The 14,338-nt window shown below is 34.4% G+C and overlaps 3 protein-coding genes and 1 pseudogene across 8 annotated transcripts; 3 read left to right on the forward strand and 1 right to left on the reverse strand.

Annotated features, from left to right (window-relative positions):
• Nucleotides 1–935: 935 nt before the first annotated feature.
• On the forward strand, nt 936–1,395 carry LOC104728631 (defensin-like protein 222). Its single transcript, XM_087472054.1, has 2 exons — nt 936–984; nt 1,084–1,395. Exons 1-2 carry the CDS (start codon nt 936–938, stop codon nt 1,335–1,337), a joined length of 303 nt encoding a protein of 100 aa, XP_087328180.1. The 3' UTR covers nt 1,338–1,395.
• Nucleotides 1,396–4,127: 2,732 nt separating this feature from the next.
• Nucleotides 4,128–4,571, forward strand: LOC104728636 (defensin-like protein 222). Its single transcript, XM_087472252.1, has 2 exons — nt 4,128–4,176; nt 4,276–4,571. Exons 1-2 carry the CDS (start codon nt 4,128–4,130, stop codon nt 4,527–4,529), a joined length of 303 nt encoding a protein of 100 aa, XP_087328378.1. The 3' UTR covers nt 4,530–4,571.
• Nucleotides 4,572–7,356: 2,785 nt separating this feature from the next.
• LOC104725137 (defensin-like protein 222) lies at nt 7,357–7,760 on the forward strand (annotated as a pseudogene).
• A 3,329-nt stretch (nt 7,761–11,089) lies between these two features.
• On the reverse strand, nt 11,090–14,224 carry LOC147934892 (putative ubiquitin-like-specific protease 1B). 6 transcript variants are annotated; one of them, XR_015573033.1, is made up of 9 exons: nt 13,567–14,224; nt 13,316–13,383; nt 13,122–13,226; nt 12,893–12,991; nt 12,537–12,626; nt 12,325–12,444; nt 12,138–12,241; nt 11,682–11,754; nt 11,090–11,474 (listed from the first exon to the last, which is right to left on the reverse strand). XR_015573033.1 is itself a non-coding variant. In XM_087476313.1 (9 exons), exons 1-9 carry the CDS (start codon nt 13,984–13,986, stop codon nt 11,412–11,414), a joined length of 1,131 nt encoding a protein of 376 aa, XP_087332439.1. In that variant the 5' UTR covers nt 13,987–14,175; the 3' UTR covers nt 11,090–11,411. The 6 variants fall into 6 exon arrangements, 4 of the variants coding, with proteins under 4 accessions (XP_087332439.1, XP_087332440.1, XP_087332441.1 ...); XM_087476313.1 differs by having other exon boundaries at nt 13,133–13,226; nt 13,567–14,175; XR_015573034.1 differs by lacking the exon at nt 11,682–11,754 and having other exon boundaries at nt 13,567–14,175.
• Between the last annotated feature and the right edge of the window lie 114 nt (nt 14,225–14,338).

Genomic DNA, 14,338 nt, shown 5'->3' on the forward strand with positions numbered 1-14,338 from the left:
ATCCGTGAATTGTTTACCAATCCAACTTTAACCATCAAAACACAAACTAAACTGTAATTAAACCGATTACAACTAAACTGAATTTAATTTTCAGGTTCTTCAAAAGCTTTACAACTCTTCAACAAAATTTAATAATGTGTTCAATGAAGATAATTTTTTTTCTTATGAACATAGAAGAAGATTATATATTTATTAATATTTTATAGCTTATTTATATTTGATGCAAAATGAGTAAAGTTGTAAGCCATAAGTTATTAATATCATAAATAAAGAGATAATTAATATTTATAATTAATCACTTTTATGAGTAAGCTCAAATGAAACTTAAATTTTAAATTGAATGGTCGTTTTAACCTTCATTTATAACAAAAACGTTGATTAACTCATAGGTAACATAAGTGAAATTGTATATAAACATACTATTATCCACTAAGAATTACCCACAACGAAAACTTAAACCATTGGCAAAATTTTCAAAATTTTAAATTAAACCGGTTTCACTCCAATTCCCGACATACACACAAATCTTCTATTTTTTTCGGGACACGGGCGTTACAGTGTTCAATAAAGATGTTTTCTTTTCTTTTGAACATAAAAGAAGATGATATCTTTATTAGAATTTATATCATATTTGATACAAAATGAGTAAAGTTGTAAGCCATAAGTTATTTGTATCATAAATAAGAAGATAATTAATATTTATAATAAATCATTTTTATGAATACGTTTAAATGAAACTAACAATTTAAATTGAGTAGTCGTTTTAACCTTCATTTATAAAAAAAATGTTGATTAACTCGTTTGTAACATAAGTAAAATCGTATATAAACATACTATTATCCACTAAGAATTACCCACAACGAAAACTTAAACCATTGGCAAAAGAAATTCAATTTTTTTTTTTTTTGAAATAGTATTGAACTCTCTAAAATAGAATGAAGACAATTGTCATTGTTTTAACTCTTCTATTTCTTGTTTTATCATGTAAGTTTAACCTTTGTTAGTGACGATACTATGTAGATTTTTTTAATTCTCTTGAAATATTAATTTTATAAAATAATATATATTTTATAAATAATATAGGTGCGCCAAATATCAAGGCAAAAGCTTATTTGGAAGAGAACACTCATTCTTTCAATTCAGCAACAAACCCTCAAATTAACTTTAAAATAGATGAACTTCCACCAGATGAACATCTTGGAGTTTCGGCAGCTAAAAACATACTTGGTTTCTGTCAAAAATGTGCACATCATTGTTTGAGAAGAAAACGGATTATTGGTGAATGTAGAAGATTTGTTTGTCATTGCTCCAGACAAGAAATTGGTGTTGGATTGTAAGATTTTTTTCTAAATACCTACATATAAAATAAAGCAAAAGTAAAATTTTTGGTCAAAATTATCTCTTTTTATTAATTTTATACTACATATTATTTTAATCAACCAAATGTTATATCATCTTTTTTTTGGAAAGTGGTAAGTAACTTTAATAAATCATAACTTGTTATTGCGTGAATATGATATGGAAAGTTGCAGGACATCCATTTCATGTTATGCAATTTGTGCAGATCTTACCAAAACAGTCAAGAAAAGCCTAAAACTCTTAAGAACACACTTTCAAACTTTTCTCCTTTTTCTCAAACTCTCGGGAACGGCAAACTCTGAAACTCCACGACCTAGGCCGATTTTTCCTCTTAAATAACTTGGTTTTCTTTAAACTAAACCGAACCAAAACGACAATTAAAACAATTTGGTCAAATCGGAGATTAGTGGTGTCGAACGACACCTCGCGGATGTTACAATTCTCCTCCACCAACAAAGATTCATCCTCAAATCTCGCAGCACCGTCCGTCCGTCAAGGACCTCTGTGCCACCGTCAACACGGTCCGCACGTCCTCCGACCAGACTGAACACCGTCAGCCAAGGTTTCATTTGCAACTTTCGCAACAGCCCGAACACCTTCGACTGAACCCTCGAGGTCTTCCTCTAGCCAATATACTCACATCCTAGACGTTATTTGCTCACAACTCAGTGCTTCCCCCGTCCGCGGTCGCAACCAACGAATCATACCAGCTCGTTATCAGGCTAACCGCCTTAAGCTACGACATCCAGGAAGTCACTCTCATCCACTCCCCCTGCTCTCAGGTTGCAGCCCTCGAGACATAATGGCTCACTGCCGAGCCGCGGCTCACAAAAGCGCGCTCACTGATCATCATCCAAAATAAACATACCACTCCCACTCTCTGGCCACAAAGTCCATCGAGCTATTGGTATCCCACAAGGCCTTGAGCAAACAAGTATGATGCCATCATCGAGTATCTCCCGGTTAGATCTACCTCAATAATTTTCATTTCTAGAAACTTCCATTTTTGAAAAACTTCTATTTTTAGAAACTTTCCACTATTAGCATTGCACTTCACGGAAACGCATATCCCCAACACCACCTCATCTTGGTACTTAGTCGCACAACCAACCACCCCTAAGCGACCAAGTATCAAGAGATATGGGCTGGAATACTCCATTCTCGCTCCAGCCATGGACTACAACTAGGACCAGGCTAGACAAGCTCAATTCGCGGTCTGTTTCTTGAACCACTTCTTGAACCTTGCCTTCATCCTCGCCTCTGGCTCCCAAGTCTGTTCCTCTACTCCATCACTCTCATAGGAATCTCATCAAAAGAATCTTTTCCCATTGAAGTTCCTTGACTCTCCTCTCGAGCAGCCTCAACGGACTCGCCTCCAAAGTCATGTGGGGCTGAAGATCCTCAGGAATCTTAGCCAACAACTGATCATCCTCTTGGAGACACTTCCTCAGTATCGACAAATGAAACACTTTGTGGAACGCACGCATGACCTCATGCAACTCAAGCTTGTATGTCACTAGTCCCACTTGCTCAACTACTATGAACGGACCCATGTACCTCGGACTCAAATTAGTCTCTGTCCAAATCACCACATGATCTGTCCTTGTGTTTTGTCCTCACTCACACAGTTCCGACAGTCACTTCTCGGAAGGTCACCCATCCTGAGACTACTCCAGCTCAAGCATGCTTAACTCTGGAGTTCTCTCAGGACCTTTGACCGAAAAGATTAGTGAACTTTGGTGATATTGGTGGCCAAATCAATTCTTTTAAACCTCTCTGAAAGTCTCTGAAACCAGGGTGTCATAGTTCCAGACGTGTTTTTAGGAATATATATATATATAGGATTTTTAGGTTATTATTTAGACCTAAGCTTTATTTTTCCCTGAAACTTTTGAGAGGGAGATATTTAGAGAGATTTTGGAGAGAAGAATCAAGATCCTTCATAGAAGATTTAGAACTTCTTTACTTCTTATTTTAATTTCTTAATGCAATTTATTCAGAATATGATTTGTCTTTCATTGATTATGTATGAGTAGATCTGCTTGTTAGGTTTAGAGTTTCTCATTAGGGATTTCATGGATTGTTATATTGATTGATTGTTTAGATTCATTATCTTACGACCTCTCTCCCCTTTCATCTCTATCATCATGACAACCCTCCACCGTCGTGAAGATAAGACAAAAGGCGTAGAGTATTTTTAAAGGGAACGATAGAGTTTTCCTTGGTTTAATTCGATTAAACAAGAATTAGCTAAACCAAGAATTAATTAAACCAGTCCTCATTTAATTAATAACTCGACCAACTTAATAAACCAACTAAAATTAAACCGGTTTCACTCCAATTCCCGACATACACACAAATCTTCTATTTTTTTCGGGACACGGGCGTTACAGTGTTCAATAAAGACGTTTTCTTTTCTTTTGAACATAAAAGAAGATGATATCTTTATTAGAATTTATATCATATTTGATACAAAATGAGTAAAGTTGTAAGCCATAAGTTATTTGTATCATAAATAAGAAGATAATTAATATTTATAATAAATCACTTTTATGAATACGTTTAAATGAAACTAACAATTTAAATTGAGTAGTCGTTTTAACCTTCATTTATAAAAAAACGTTGATTAACTCGTTTGTAACATAAGTAAAATCGTATATAAACATACTATTATCCACTAAGAATTACCCACAACGAAAACTTAAACCATTGGCAAAAGAAATTCATTTTTTTTTTTTTTGAAATAGTATTGAACTCTCTAAAATAGAATGAAGACAATTGTCATTGTTTTAACTCTTCTATTTCTTGTTTTATCATGTAAATTTAACCTTTGTTAGTAACGATACTATGTAGATTTTTTTAATTCTCTTGAAATATTAATTTTATAAAATAATATATATTTTATAAATAATATAGGTGCGCCAAATATCAAGGCAAAAGCTTATTTGGAAGAGAACACTCATTCTTTCAATTCAGCAACAAACCCTCAAATTAACTTTAAAATAGATGAACTTCCACCAGATGAACATCTTGGAGTTTCCGCAGCTAAAAACATACTTGGTTTCTGTCAAGAATGTGCACATCATTGTTTGAGAAGAAAACGGATTATTGGTGAATGTAGAAGATTTGTTTGTCATTGCTCCAGACAAGAAATTGGTGTTGGATTGTAAGATTTTTTTCTAAATACCTACATATAAAATAAATTTTATATAGCAAAAGTAAAACTTTTGGTCAAAATTATCTCTTTTTATTAATTTTATACTACATATTATTTTAATCAACCAAATGTTATATCATCTTTTTTTTGGAAAGTGGTAAGTAACTTTAATAAATCATAAGTTGTTATTGCGTGAATATGATATCATGGAAAGTTGCAGGACATCCATTTCATGTTATCCACAAATTGCAGATCTCACCAAAACAGTCAAGAAAAGCCTAAAAACTCTTAAGAACACACTCTCAAACTTTTCTCCTTTTTTTCAAACTCTCGGGAACGACAAACTCTGAAACTCCACGACCTAGGCCGATTTTTCCTCTTAAATAACTTGGTTTTCTTTAAACTAAACCGAACCAAAACGACAATTAAAACAATTTGGTCAAATCGGAGATTAGTGGTGTCGAACGACACCTCGCGGATGTTACAATTCTCCTCCACCAACAAAGATTCATCCTCAAATCTCGCAGCACCGTCCGTCCGTCAAGGACCTCTGTGCCACCGTCAACATGGCCCGCACGTCCTCCGACCAGACTGAACACCGTCAGCCAAAGTTTCATGTGCAACTTTCGCAACAGCCCAAACACCTTCGACTGAACCCTCGAGGTCTTCCTCTAGCCAATATACTCACATCCTAGACGTTATTTGCTCACAACTCAGTGCTTCCCCCGTCCGCGGTCGCAACCAACGAATCATACCGGCTCGTTATCAGGCTAACCGCCTTAAGCTACGACATCCAGGAAGTCACTCTCATCCACTCCCCCTGCTCTCAGGTTGCAGCCCTCGAGACATAATGGCTCACTGCCGAGCCGCGGCTCACAAAAGCGCGCTCACTGATCATCATCCAAAACAAACATACCACTCCCACTCTCTGGCCACAAAGTCCATCGAGCTATTGGTATCCCACAAGGCCTTGAGCAAACAAGTATGATGCCATCATCGAGTATCTCCCGGCTAGATCTACCTCAATAATTTCCATTTCTAGAAACTTCCATTTCTGAAAAACTTCTATTTTTAGAAACTTTCCACTATTAGCATTGCACTTCACGGAAACGCATATCCCCAACACCACCTCATCTTGGTACTTAGTCGCACAACCAACCACCCCTAAGCGACCAAGTATCAAGAGATATGGGCTGGAATACTCCATTCTCGCTCCAGCCATGGACTACAACTAGGACCAGGCTAGACAAGCTCAATTCGCGGTCTGTTTCTCGAACCACTTCTTGAACCTTGCCTTCATCCTCGCCTCTGGCTCCCAAGTCTGTTCCTCTACTCCATCACTCTCATAGGAATCTCATCAAAAGAATCTTTTCCCATTGAAGTTCCTTGACTCTCCTCTCGAGCAGCCTCAACGGACTCGCCTCCAAAATCATGTGGGGCTGAAGATCCTCAGGAATCTTAGCCAACAACTGATCATCCTCTTGGAGACACTTCCTCAGTATCGACAAATGAAACACTTTGTGGAACGCACGCATGACCACATGCAACTCAAGCTTGTATGTCACTAGTCCCACTTGCTCAACTACTATGAACGGACCCATGTACCTCGGACTCAAATTAGTCTCTGTCCAAATCACCACATGATCTGTCCTTGTGTTTTGTCCTCACTCACACAGTTCCGACAGTCACTTCTCGGAAGGTCACCCATCCTGAGACTACTCCAGCTCAAGCACGCTTAACTCTGGAGTTCTCTCAGGACCTTTGACCGAAAAGATTAGTGAACTTTGGTGATATTGGTGGCCAAATCTATTCTTTTAAACCTCTCTGAAAGTCTCTGAAACCGGGGTGTCATAGTTCCCGACGTGTTTTTAGGAATATATATATATATATATATATATATATATATATATAGGATTTTTAGGTTATTATTTAGACCTAAGCTTTATTTTTCCCTGAAACTTTTGAGAGGGAGATATTTAGAGAGATTTTGGAGAGAAGAATCAAGATCCTTCATAGAAGATTTAGAACTTCTTTACTTCTTATTTTAATTTCTTAATGCAATTTATTCAGAATATGATTTGTCTTTCATTGATTATGTCTGAGTAGATCTGCTTGTTAGGTTTAGAGTTTCTCATTAGGGATTTCATGGATTGTTATATTGATTGATTGTTTAGATTCATTATCTTACGACCTCTCTCCCCTTTCATCTCTATCATCATGACAACCCTCCACCGTCGTGAAGATAAGACAAAAGGCGTAGAGTATTTTTAAAGGGAACGATAGAGTTTTCCTTGGTTTAATTCGATTAAACAAGAATTAGCTAAACCAAGAATTAATTAAACCAGTCCTCATTTAATTAATAACTCGACCAACTTAATAAACCAACTAAAATTAAACCGGTTTCACTCCAATTCCCGACATACACACAAATCTTCTATTTTTTTTCGGGACACGGGCGTTACAGTGTTCAATAAAGACGTTTTCTTTTCTTTTGAACATAAAAGAAGATGATATCTTTATTAGAATTTATATCATATTTGATACAAAATGAGTAAAGTTGTAAGCCATAAGTTATTTGTATCATAAATAAGAAGATAATTAATATTTATAATAAATCACTTTTATGAATACGTTTAAATGAAACTAACAATTTAAATTGAGTAGTCGTTTTAACCTTCATTTATAAAAAAAACGTTGATTAACTCGTTTGTAACATAAGTAAAATCGTATATAAACATACTATTATCCACTAAGAATTACCCACAACGAAAACTTAAACCATTGGCAAAAGAAATTCAATTTTTTTTTTTTTGAAATAGTATTGAACTCTCTAAAATAGAATGAAGACAATTGTCATTGTTTTAACTCTTCTATTTCTTGTTTTATCATGTAAGTTTAACCTTTGTTAGTGACGATACTATGTAGATTTTTTTAATTCTCTTGAAATATTAATTTTATAAAATAATATATATTTTATAAATAATATAAGTGCGCCAAATATCAAGGCAAAAGCTTATTTGGAAGAGAACACTCATTCTTTCAATTCAGCAACAAGCCCTCAAATTAACTTTAAAATAGATGAACTTCTACCAGATGAACATCTTGGAGTTTCAGCAGCTAAAAACATAATTGGTTTCTGTCAAGAATGTGCACATCATTGTTTTTGAGAAGAAAACGAATTATTGATGAATGTCAAAGATTTGGTTGTCATTGCTCCAGACAAAAAATTGGTGTTGGATTGTAAGATTTTTTTTCCAAATACTTATATATAAAATAAAACAAAAGTAAAATTTTTGGTCAAAATTATCTCTTCTTATTCATCTTATACTACATATTATTTTAATCAACCAAATGTTATATCCTTTTTTTGTTTTTGGAAAGTGGTAAGTATTAATAAATAGTTATAATGACCAGAAATTTTGATAAAATTAGAAAAAATTGTTGATGGAATTCTAGTTTCAATTTTTTCGTTAAATCGTTACTACTTCATATCAATTCCTTTCTCACAATTTCGGGAGACTAGATTATCATGTGCAGTTGATTAGTAATATATACAAATAATTATGCACCATATCGTAACGGCCTAAGTAAGTAATCAATTTTTTACAAGTACGCAGAAGTAATGAAGTGAAATTTTTATTGTTGAAGCAGTTTTGGAACAAACTTAGTTTTTTTTTTTTTTTTTGGTCAAAGAACAAACTTAGATGTTGATTGGTTCTCCCGCTACCTCCCACAAACGATGTGTTTGCGGGTGGTAACGGTTGATAGTGTTTGGTACTAATCACACAAATCACTCTCAATCACTCCAAATCGCTTCCAACCGCTTCAAACCACTGAATTCCAAAAGCTGTTTCCCGCAAGCATTTGCGGTTGCGGGTGATTGTGTTTGGATTTTTTTTTTTTAATCTAAACTTGAAACAAATCAATGATAATGAAATATTATATATATATATATATATATATATATCTTTTACCTAACTATTTTATTCATTAAGGATGAGAGAAAATGAAGTACGGATACAATTGAAAAATATTAAAAAATAAAAAAATTAGAAGAAAATAAGATTTCAATTAATAATAACCCGGAAAACTTGATGTAAATTTAATGGCACATGGCACGTAAGTTCAAAATAATTTAAATAAATATAACATTTCATCAGATATTTAAGAAAATAAGATTATTTGTGAAAAATATAAAAACAAATCACGAGTGACTCTTCTCAACTCTCGTTTGATCATTACTACCGATACAAATACTGCCCCACATAACTTATTGAGTGTGTGAGATTTAAGAAAGAAGATCTACGATCTAAAACATATGTTTTGTCATTTATCAAATTACTTGATTAAAGTTTTGTAAAAAACCAAATGCATAAAGTAATAAGTATTTCAATATGAAATTTATTTGTTTTTTTAATTATTATTTTAGTATTTTTAATAAATTTTAATTATAAATTAAGTTTAATAAAAAATTTGGTATTTTTCAACATATATATAATTATATATTATATTTATTATGTTTTAACCGCTATTACACGCGGTGGTCAACCAGTCGTAAACTCCCGCAAACGCACCCATTTTAAAACGGTAAACCAGTACGCTTAATAACGCTTGAAACCACAACCACCCGCTTCCGCAATCTCCCGTAACCGCAACCGCAAACACTGCGGTTGAACCAGTCAGGCCCTTAGTTAAGAAATTGATTTCATCCTTAGAAATTTTCACCTTTTTCTTCTCCTCTCCAAACATCTTTTGTCTATCGTCGTCTTCACAATCTTCCTCATTCCTAACTTTAATATTGGCGATGGCTTCATAGATGTCCTTAACCATATCAACAATGACACCTTCCACGCCCATAAGATATTGCAAGTAAGTCACCTCAACAACATTGCTGAAAATAATAAAAGGTCGGTTGTCTCAAAGGAAAAAAAAAATAGAGGAGGCGGGCGAGAAAGGATACCATAACGATATGAAACTGATGAGAGGATTTTACTTGAGCTGGCCATAAGATAGAAGAGAAAGTCTTGAATCTCTGACTCGTGTGATTGCGTTAATATGGCCTTAACCTCAGGCACAATCCCTTGCAAACCGCTGTCTTTGCAAAGCTTGATGGCCTCGTCTAATGAGTTTCTTCTCACGTCCTTATAGATTTTCACATCCTCCATTTGTTAAGAAGAATACCTAAGAACATAAACAGACATTTCTAAGTACACAAACTTTGTTATAACTGAAAATGGGAACCAAAGTAGCAATTTTACTGGATAACTCGTCTGCAAATTCCTAATGAGTCGAGCCGCATCAGGATGAAAGCTCGAGAAGATAATGGGTCGGTCCTTTGCATGGTCATTTAGAACCTGTTCATTTAAAAGATTGAGATTGTTAATCGCCATAAGAACAGATATATGTGAGTTTCTCTTTCCTTTCATTGGTGTTTACTCCAATATTGATATCTGATCAATACTTTTAAAAGCCAACAATATGTAAAAGACGTATTGTTCACATATATGCGTACACTTTTTTTTTTCACACTTACAATTTACAAAACAATTTGATTGAAAAAAAACTAAATTGTGGTTTCGAGATAAGTTAACTTGACGATAAGAAAATTTATACAAGACTTGATATCCACTATTTATTTTAGCAAAAAAAAAAAAAAAAAAAAATACACATACAGATAACGGTCTTGCCAATTAAGGCGGTGAAACCGTGGTAGGACTAAACCTTTAAGCATTGAATAGAGACACTAATAATGCTGAATTCAAAGAACGTTTTTCTAAAAATTATATTATACACTAATCACAATTCTTTTTATTAATTTGCGCTTTTTACAAAAAAAAAAATACTTTTCGCGGTTTTCAAAATAATATTTTACTCATGGACAACAGTTATTTGTTTAATTATCTACTTCACAGCATTTTTTTGAATAACACATTAACAAAACAAATTCTTTTAATATTTAATAAAAAAAGCTAAATAATCAACACATTTTTATATAAATGACTTTTTTTAATTTAAAATATTAAATCCGTTGTTACAATTGTGACCTTTAATCTCATAATCAGAGCAAATACTTGAAAGGAGTTTCTTTCGATTACGACTGACATGACTGACCCTAAGTTTCTTTCGATGGTGCTAATTTGGGTACAAAACCTTGTGATTTCGAGAGAAGTTGTAATGTTTTCTAGGTTAATGCAAAGTTAATGTTGAGCCTAGGAAAACGAAAAAAAACATGCTCTTTCTTGACAGTTTTGCCACCACGTGTTCTTTTCCAATAGAAACAAAAATTATCAGATTCTACGGGTAAAAAAGGACAAACCTGGACATCAAACTCAATAAAGTCAATGGGGAAATCTGCAGCAACGTTAAAAGAAAGAATAGAATACTACTCTTTGATAAATTTCATTTTCTCGTCAGGAGATTGAAGCATGTTCATCTCAAATCCTCTGTGACTCATCAAAACAAATTTAGGGAAAACAAATGCCTCTTGCTTCTTATCATCTTCAACAACACCTTTAAAATCAACACAGAAAAAAAAGAAAAAGGAAAAACCCAATTCATATAAGCAATAAGAACTCCAAAAAAAAAAAAAGTAATTATTTGAGACCATGAGATTCTCAGCGAGTCATACACAGTGAAAGAAAATTATCTATTGATCTGAGGCTTCTAAGATAACATTGTTGGCTTTTAAAAGTATTCATTGTAATAACCTATAAACTTCAATTCTGTTAGCCAAAAAAAAAAAAAATGACTCAAGTTTTCCAAGAAGCAGCCATGGCCATGATATCCATGATATCTAGCAACACCCACCGCCAAAGCAAAATCGATTTTACGATGAGAAGTATTAACATTATTGGCCTTGTAAAATAGTAAGCTGGTGTCACCAAAAAGGGGCTAATTATTGGGCTCGCAGTCTCAGTATCTCCTTTGCTGTTCTTAACCTGAAGTATGGCATGTCCTTCTGCAAAAGATAGAGGTAAGACAAAGCATTTTTTCTATCAGTCTACACATGTTTCTCATGTCTCATCTGCTCTAAAAGGAATGCTAATCAATCGTGCTACTTCAAGTTTGACCCAGATAAGATATGTTGACTGAATATTTCTCTCGATTCAAATGTAGCATTGATATGGATCCAGAAACAAATGCAGACCCTGATGTCTTTTATTACCTGGCTAAATTGTAGCCTCAGTCCTCTACTGTAAAAATCTATGTATTTAAGCATAAACATCCCACAGTCGTACCTTGGAAATTGCAAAAGAGGAGTGTCAGCCTAAATAACATAAAGTGACATATAACAGGGCGGTTGCATTTAGTTGCGGTTGATCATAAATAACAAGGACCCAAAGAAGCTTGTAACTGAGTATCATAATACAAATTGAAGAAGATGGTATCACAGAAGTTATCTAGGTAGCAAACTATGAGACACATTTGGTTTCTTTTATTGTGAACGCTTTCGTAAGATTGTCCTTTGTAGAACATGTATTATTGTTTATCTGAAAACAACTCATATCACGATATAAACCGCATCTACCTCTGACTCACATAGCCAAAGGAGGGTTTGCTAATAGTTAAGATAAATTCCCGTCCACTTGATCAAAAACATAGCAAAAAGGGAGTTACGTACCCATTCTGTTGCCGGGGAAGGTCTTTAACGTATTCAATGTCCCATGAACTAACGTCAATATTTTGTCCACTCTTGTCCTTTACTTCATCCACCAAGTACTTTGCCTAAAACAAATACATGTTCCATAATCATAAAGTTGCATCTCCAAAACGCAAATGAGCAGAATTTTGTAATAAAAAAACTATACCAAATCATTCAAAACTGTAGGATTAACTCCAGTTAATGAATCAAGATATTGGAACTTGCATTCCCTTTTGTTAATTACCGCCAGAGTCCAATGTAGACATCCGTGGATTGGAACAAAAATCTGCACAGGTTTATCATCAAACAAAATCAGATTATTATATTCGTAGAGTTTACAAAAGGATACCAAAAATTTATGTTCTGAAAAAAGCTCACTATGTCACAATCAATAAGATCATATCCCAGCTTTCTCTTGGTAGTCCATCTCCTGACAGCTTGGTAATTGTAACAGGACCCGCTTACTAGCTGAACAAATGTAATTAGAGAGAAAATACATAAGCCTGTGAACATTCATAAACATTTATAATCGACACAAGCATTCATAGGACACAAGCCTGAGGTAAAAGAATTTGATAGTTGCAGCAAAATAAAATACATTGAAATTGGAGAAAAAACTGAAATTTAGCACTAAACATATCTATCGAAGCAAGTCCTGGCACAATGAATGATCGGACACGAGAAAACATAGACCTGAATGTTTAGAAGCATGAGGACTAAAACAGAAAGCAAACCTTAATGTAGAAAAAGGTATTGAAAAAATGACACTTGAAGTACTTTTGGGGATCCCTAGCTTCTCTCTCTTTAAGCAATTCAAGATAGAGATTGATAACCTATAAAACAGACAGCATACAACAATGCAAAAACAGAGAAAAGCAACATAAAGGAGTTCAAAACACAAAATACAAATTAAAAAAAAAAAAAAAAAAAAGGATGTGGATTTAGAGCGGTTAACGATCATACCAAAGAAGTACCTCGTCGTTAAGCCATCTAGTCGGCATTAGACACTGTAAAGTTTCTCCACAGATATCAATATTGGAGTTTCTATGCGAAACCAAGAGCTTCATTCTAAAACAACAACAACAACAACAAAACTAGTTAAAATTCCTAAAATAAGTCAATCACATGACATGCTAGAGCTTCCCAAAGAAAATTACCTATTTCTCCCAGAGAAGGCAGTTTTGACTTCAGCTAACTCCTCCTCTTTGAGCGGTATAAAAGGTTCCTAACAAATCAATAAAACACACACATGAGTTCAAGCTCCTAAACAATGAGCTTCGTCAACAAAACTCGTCATGGTGTACAAGAAGCTCATAACTCAAAAGAACTCTGATTCGTACAAGCAATATAAAACTATATAATCAAACAACCATAAGCAGCAAGAAAGAAGGGTATACATAAATATTACCTCAATGGAGCGGAGCAATGATGCTTTCAAGTTGTTGTAACAATTCCTAACACCCCAAGTAGAAGAGTCTTTTTCAACCAAAATTTTGCAATCATCTCGATCAAATCTCAATGCGGCTTTACTGCGACCAAATAAATTGCTTGCTTCGCGATTAATCTCTTCATTATTGCCACAACAATCTCTTGGTTTTGGTTTCCTTTTAGAAACTGAAGCACGAACTAATAACTTGAATCTAAGGGATCCTCTGCAACGGGTGTGATATTCTCGTCCGATGGAGACTTTTCTCGCCGCCGAATGTCTCGAGATTGTACTACTATCATTATTACAAGACGAAACTGGCTTGTCCGAGGATCGGCGTTTGCGTTTCTCCACAGCCTGCAAATTGGTGTTTTTGCGATTGGTCGCTACAGCAGCCATCATCGGAGATCGAATCCGGGAAGAAGAAAATAAACAGCACAGAGTTGAAGACAGATTAAAACTTTAGGGTTAGCTCGCCTCTTCTACTTCAGCCATTTTTGAATTTCATAGTATTATTATTATTCATGTTGTTTGAGTGAAACGAAGCAATTTTTTACCCATTTCTCTCATCTGATCGGAAAGAGAGAGTCCGAGTATAATTTGTGTGAGCTTTTCTATTAGGGTTAGGCAAACCGAAGCCAAAAATCTCGAATCTGAACCGAACTACTATAAGATAACCGGAATTAAATTTTATGAAAATTTTGGCTTCACAACATCATTCAAATGGGCTAATATAGCCTCAACTCAATATAAC

This window comes from Camelina sativa, chromosome 11 (assembly GCF_030686135.1).
Source record: "Camelina sativa cultivar CO46 ecotype springtype chromosome 11, ASM3068613v1".
Taxonomy (NCBI): Eukaryota; Viridiplantae; Streptophyta; class Magnoliopsida; order Brassicales; family Brassicaceae; genus Camelina; species Camelina sativa.

Bases quoted from the DNA above. Each gene is read 5' to 3' on its own strand.
- LOC104728631 (XM_087472054.1), top strand. From the start codon at position 936: ATGAAGACAATTGTCATTGTTTTAACTCTTCTATTTCTTGTTTTATCA. The intron at 985-1,083 runs GTAAGTTTAACC...TAAATAATATAG, and splicing joins TCTATTTCTTGTTTTATCAT to GTGCGCCAAATATCAAGGCA.
- LOC104728636 (XM_087472252.1), top strand. From the start codon at position 4,128: ATGAAGACAATTGTCATTGTTTTAACTCTTCTATTTCTTGTTTTATCA. The intron at 4,177-4,275 runs GTAAATTTAACC...TAAATAATATAG, and splicing joins TCTATTTCTTGTTTTATCAT to GTGCGCCAAATATCAAGGCA.
- LOC147934892 (XM_087476313.1), bottom strand. From the start codon at position 13,986: ATGATGGCTGCTGTAGCGACCAATCGCAAAAACACCAATTTGCAGGCT. The intron at 12,992-13,132 runs GTACTTCTTTGG...TCTGTTTTATAG, and splicing joins CTAGATGGCTTAACGACGAG to GTTATCAATCTCTATCTTGA. The intron at 12,627-12,892 runs GTTTGCTTTCTG...ACATTTGTTCAG, and splicing joins ATACCTTTTTCTACATTAAG to CTAGTAAGCGGGTCCTGTTA.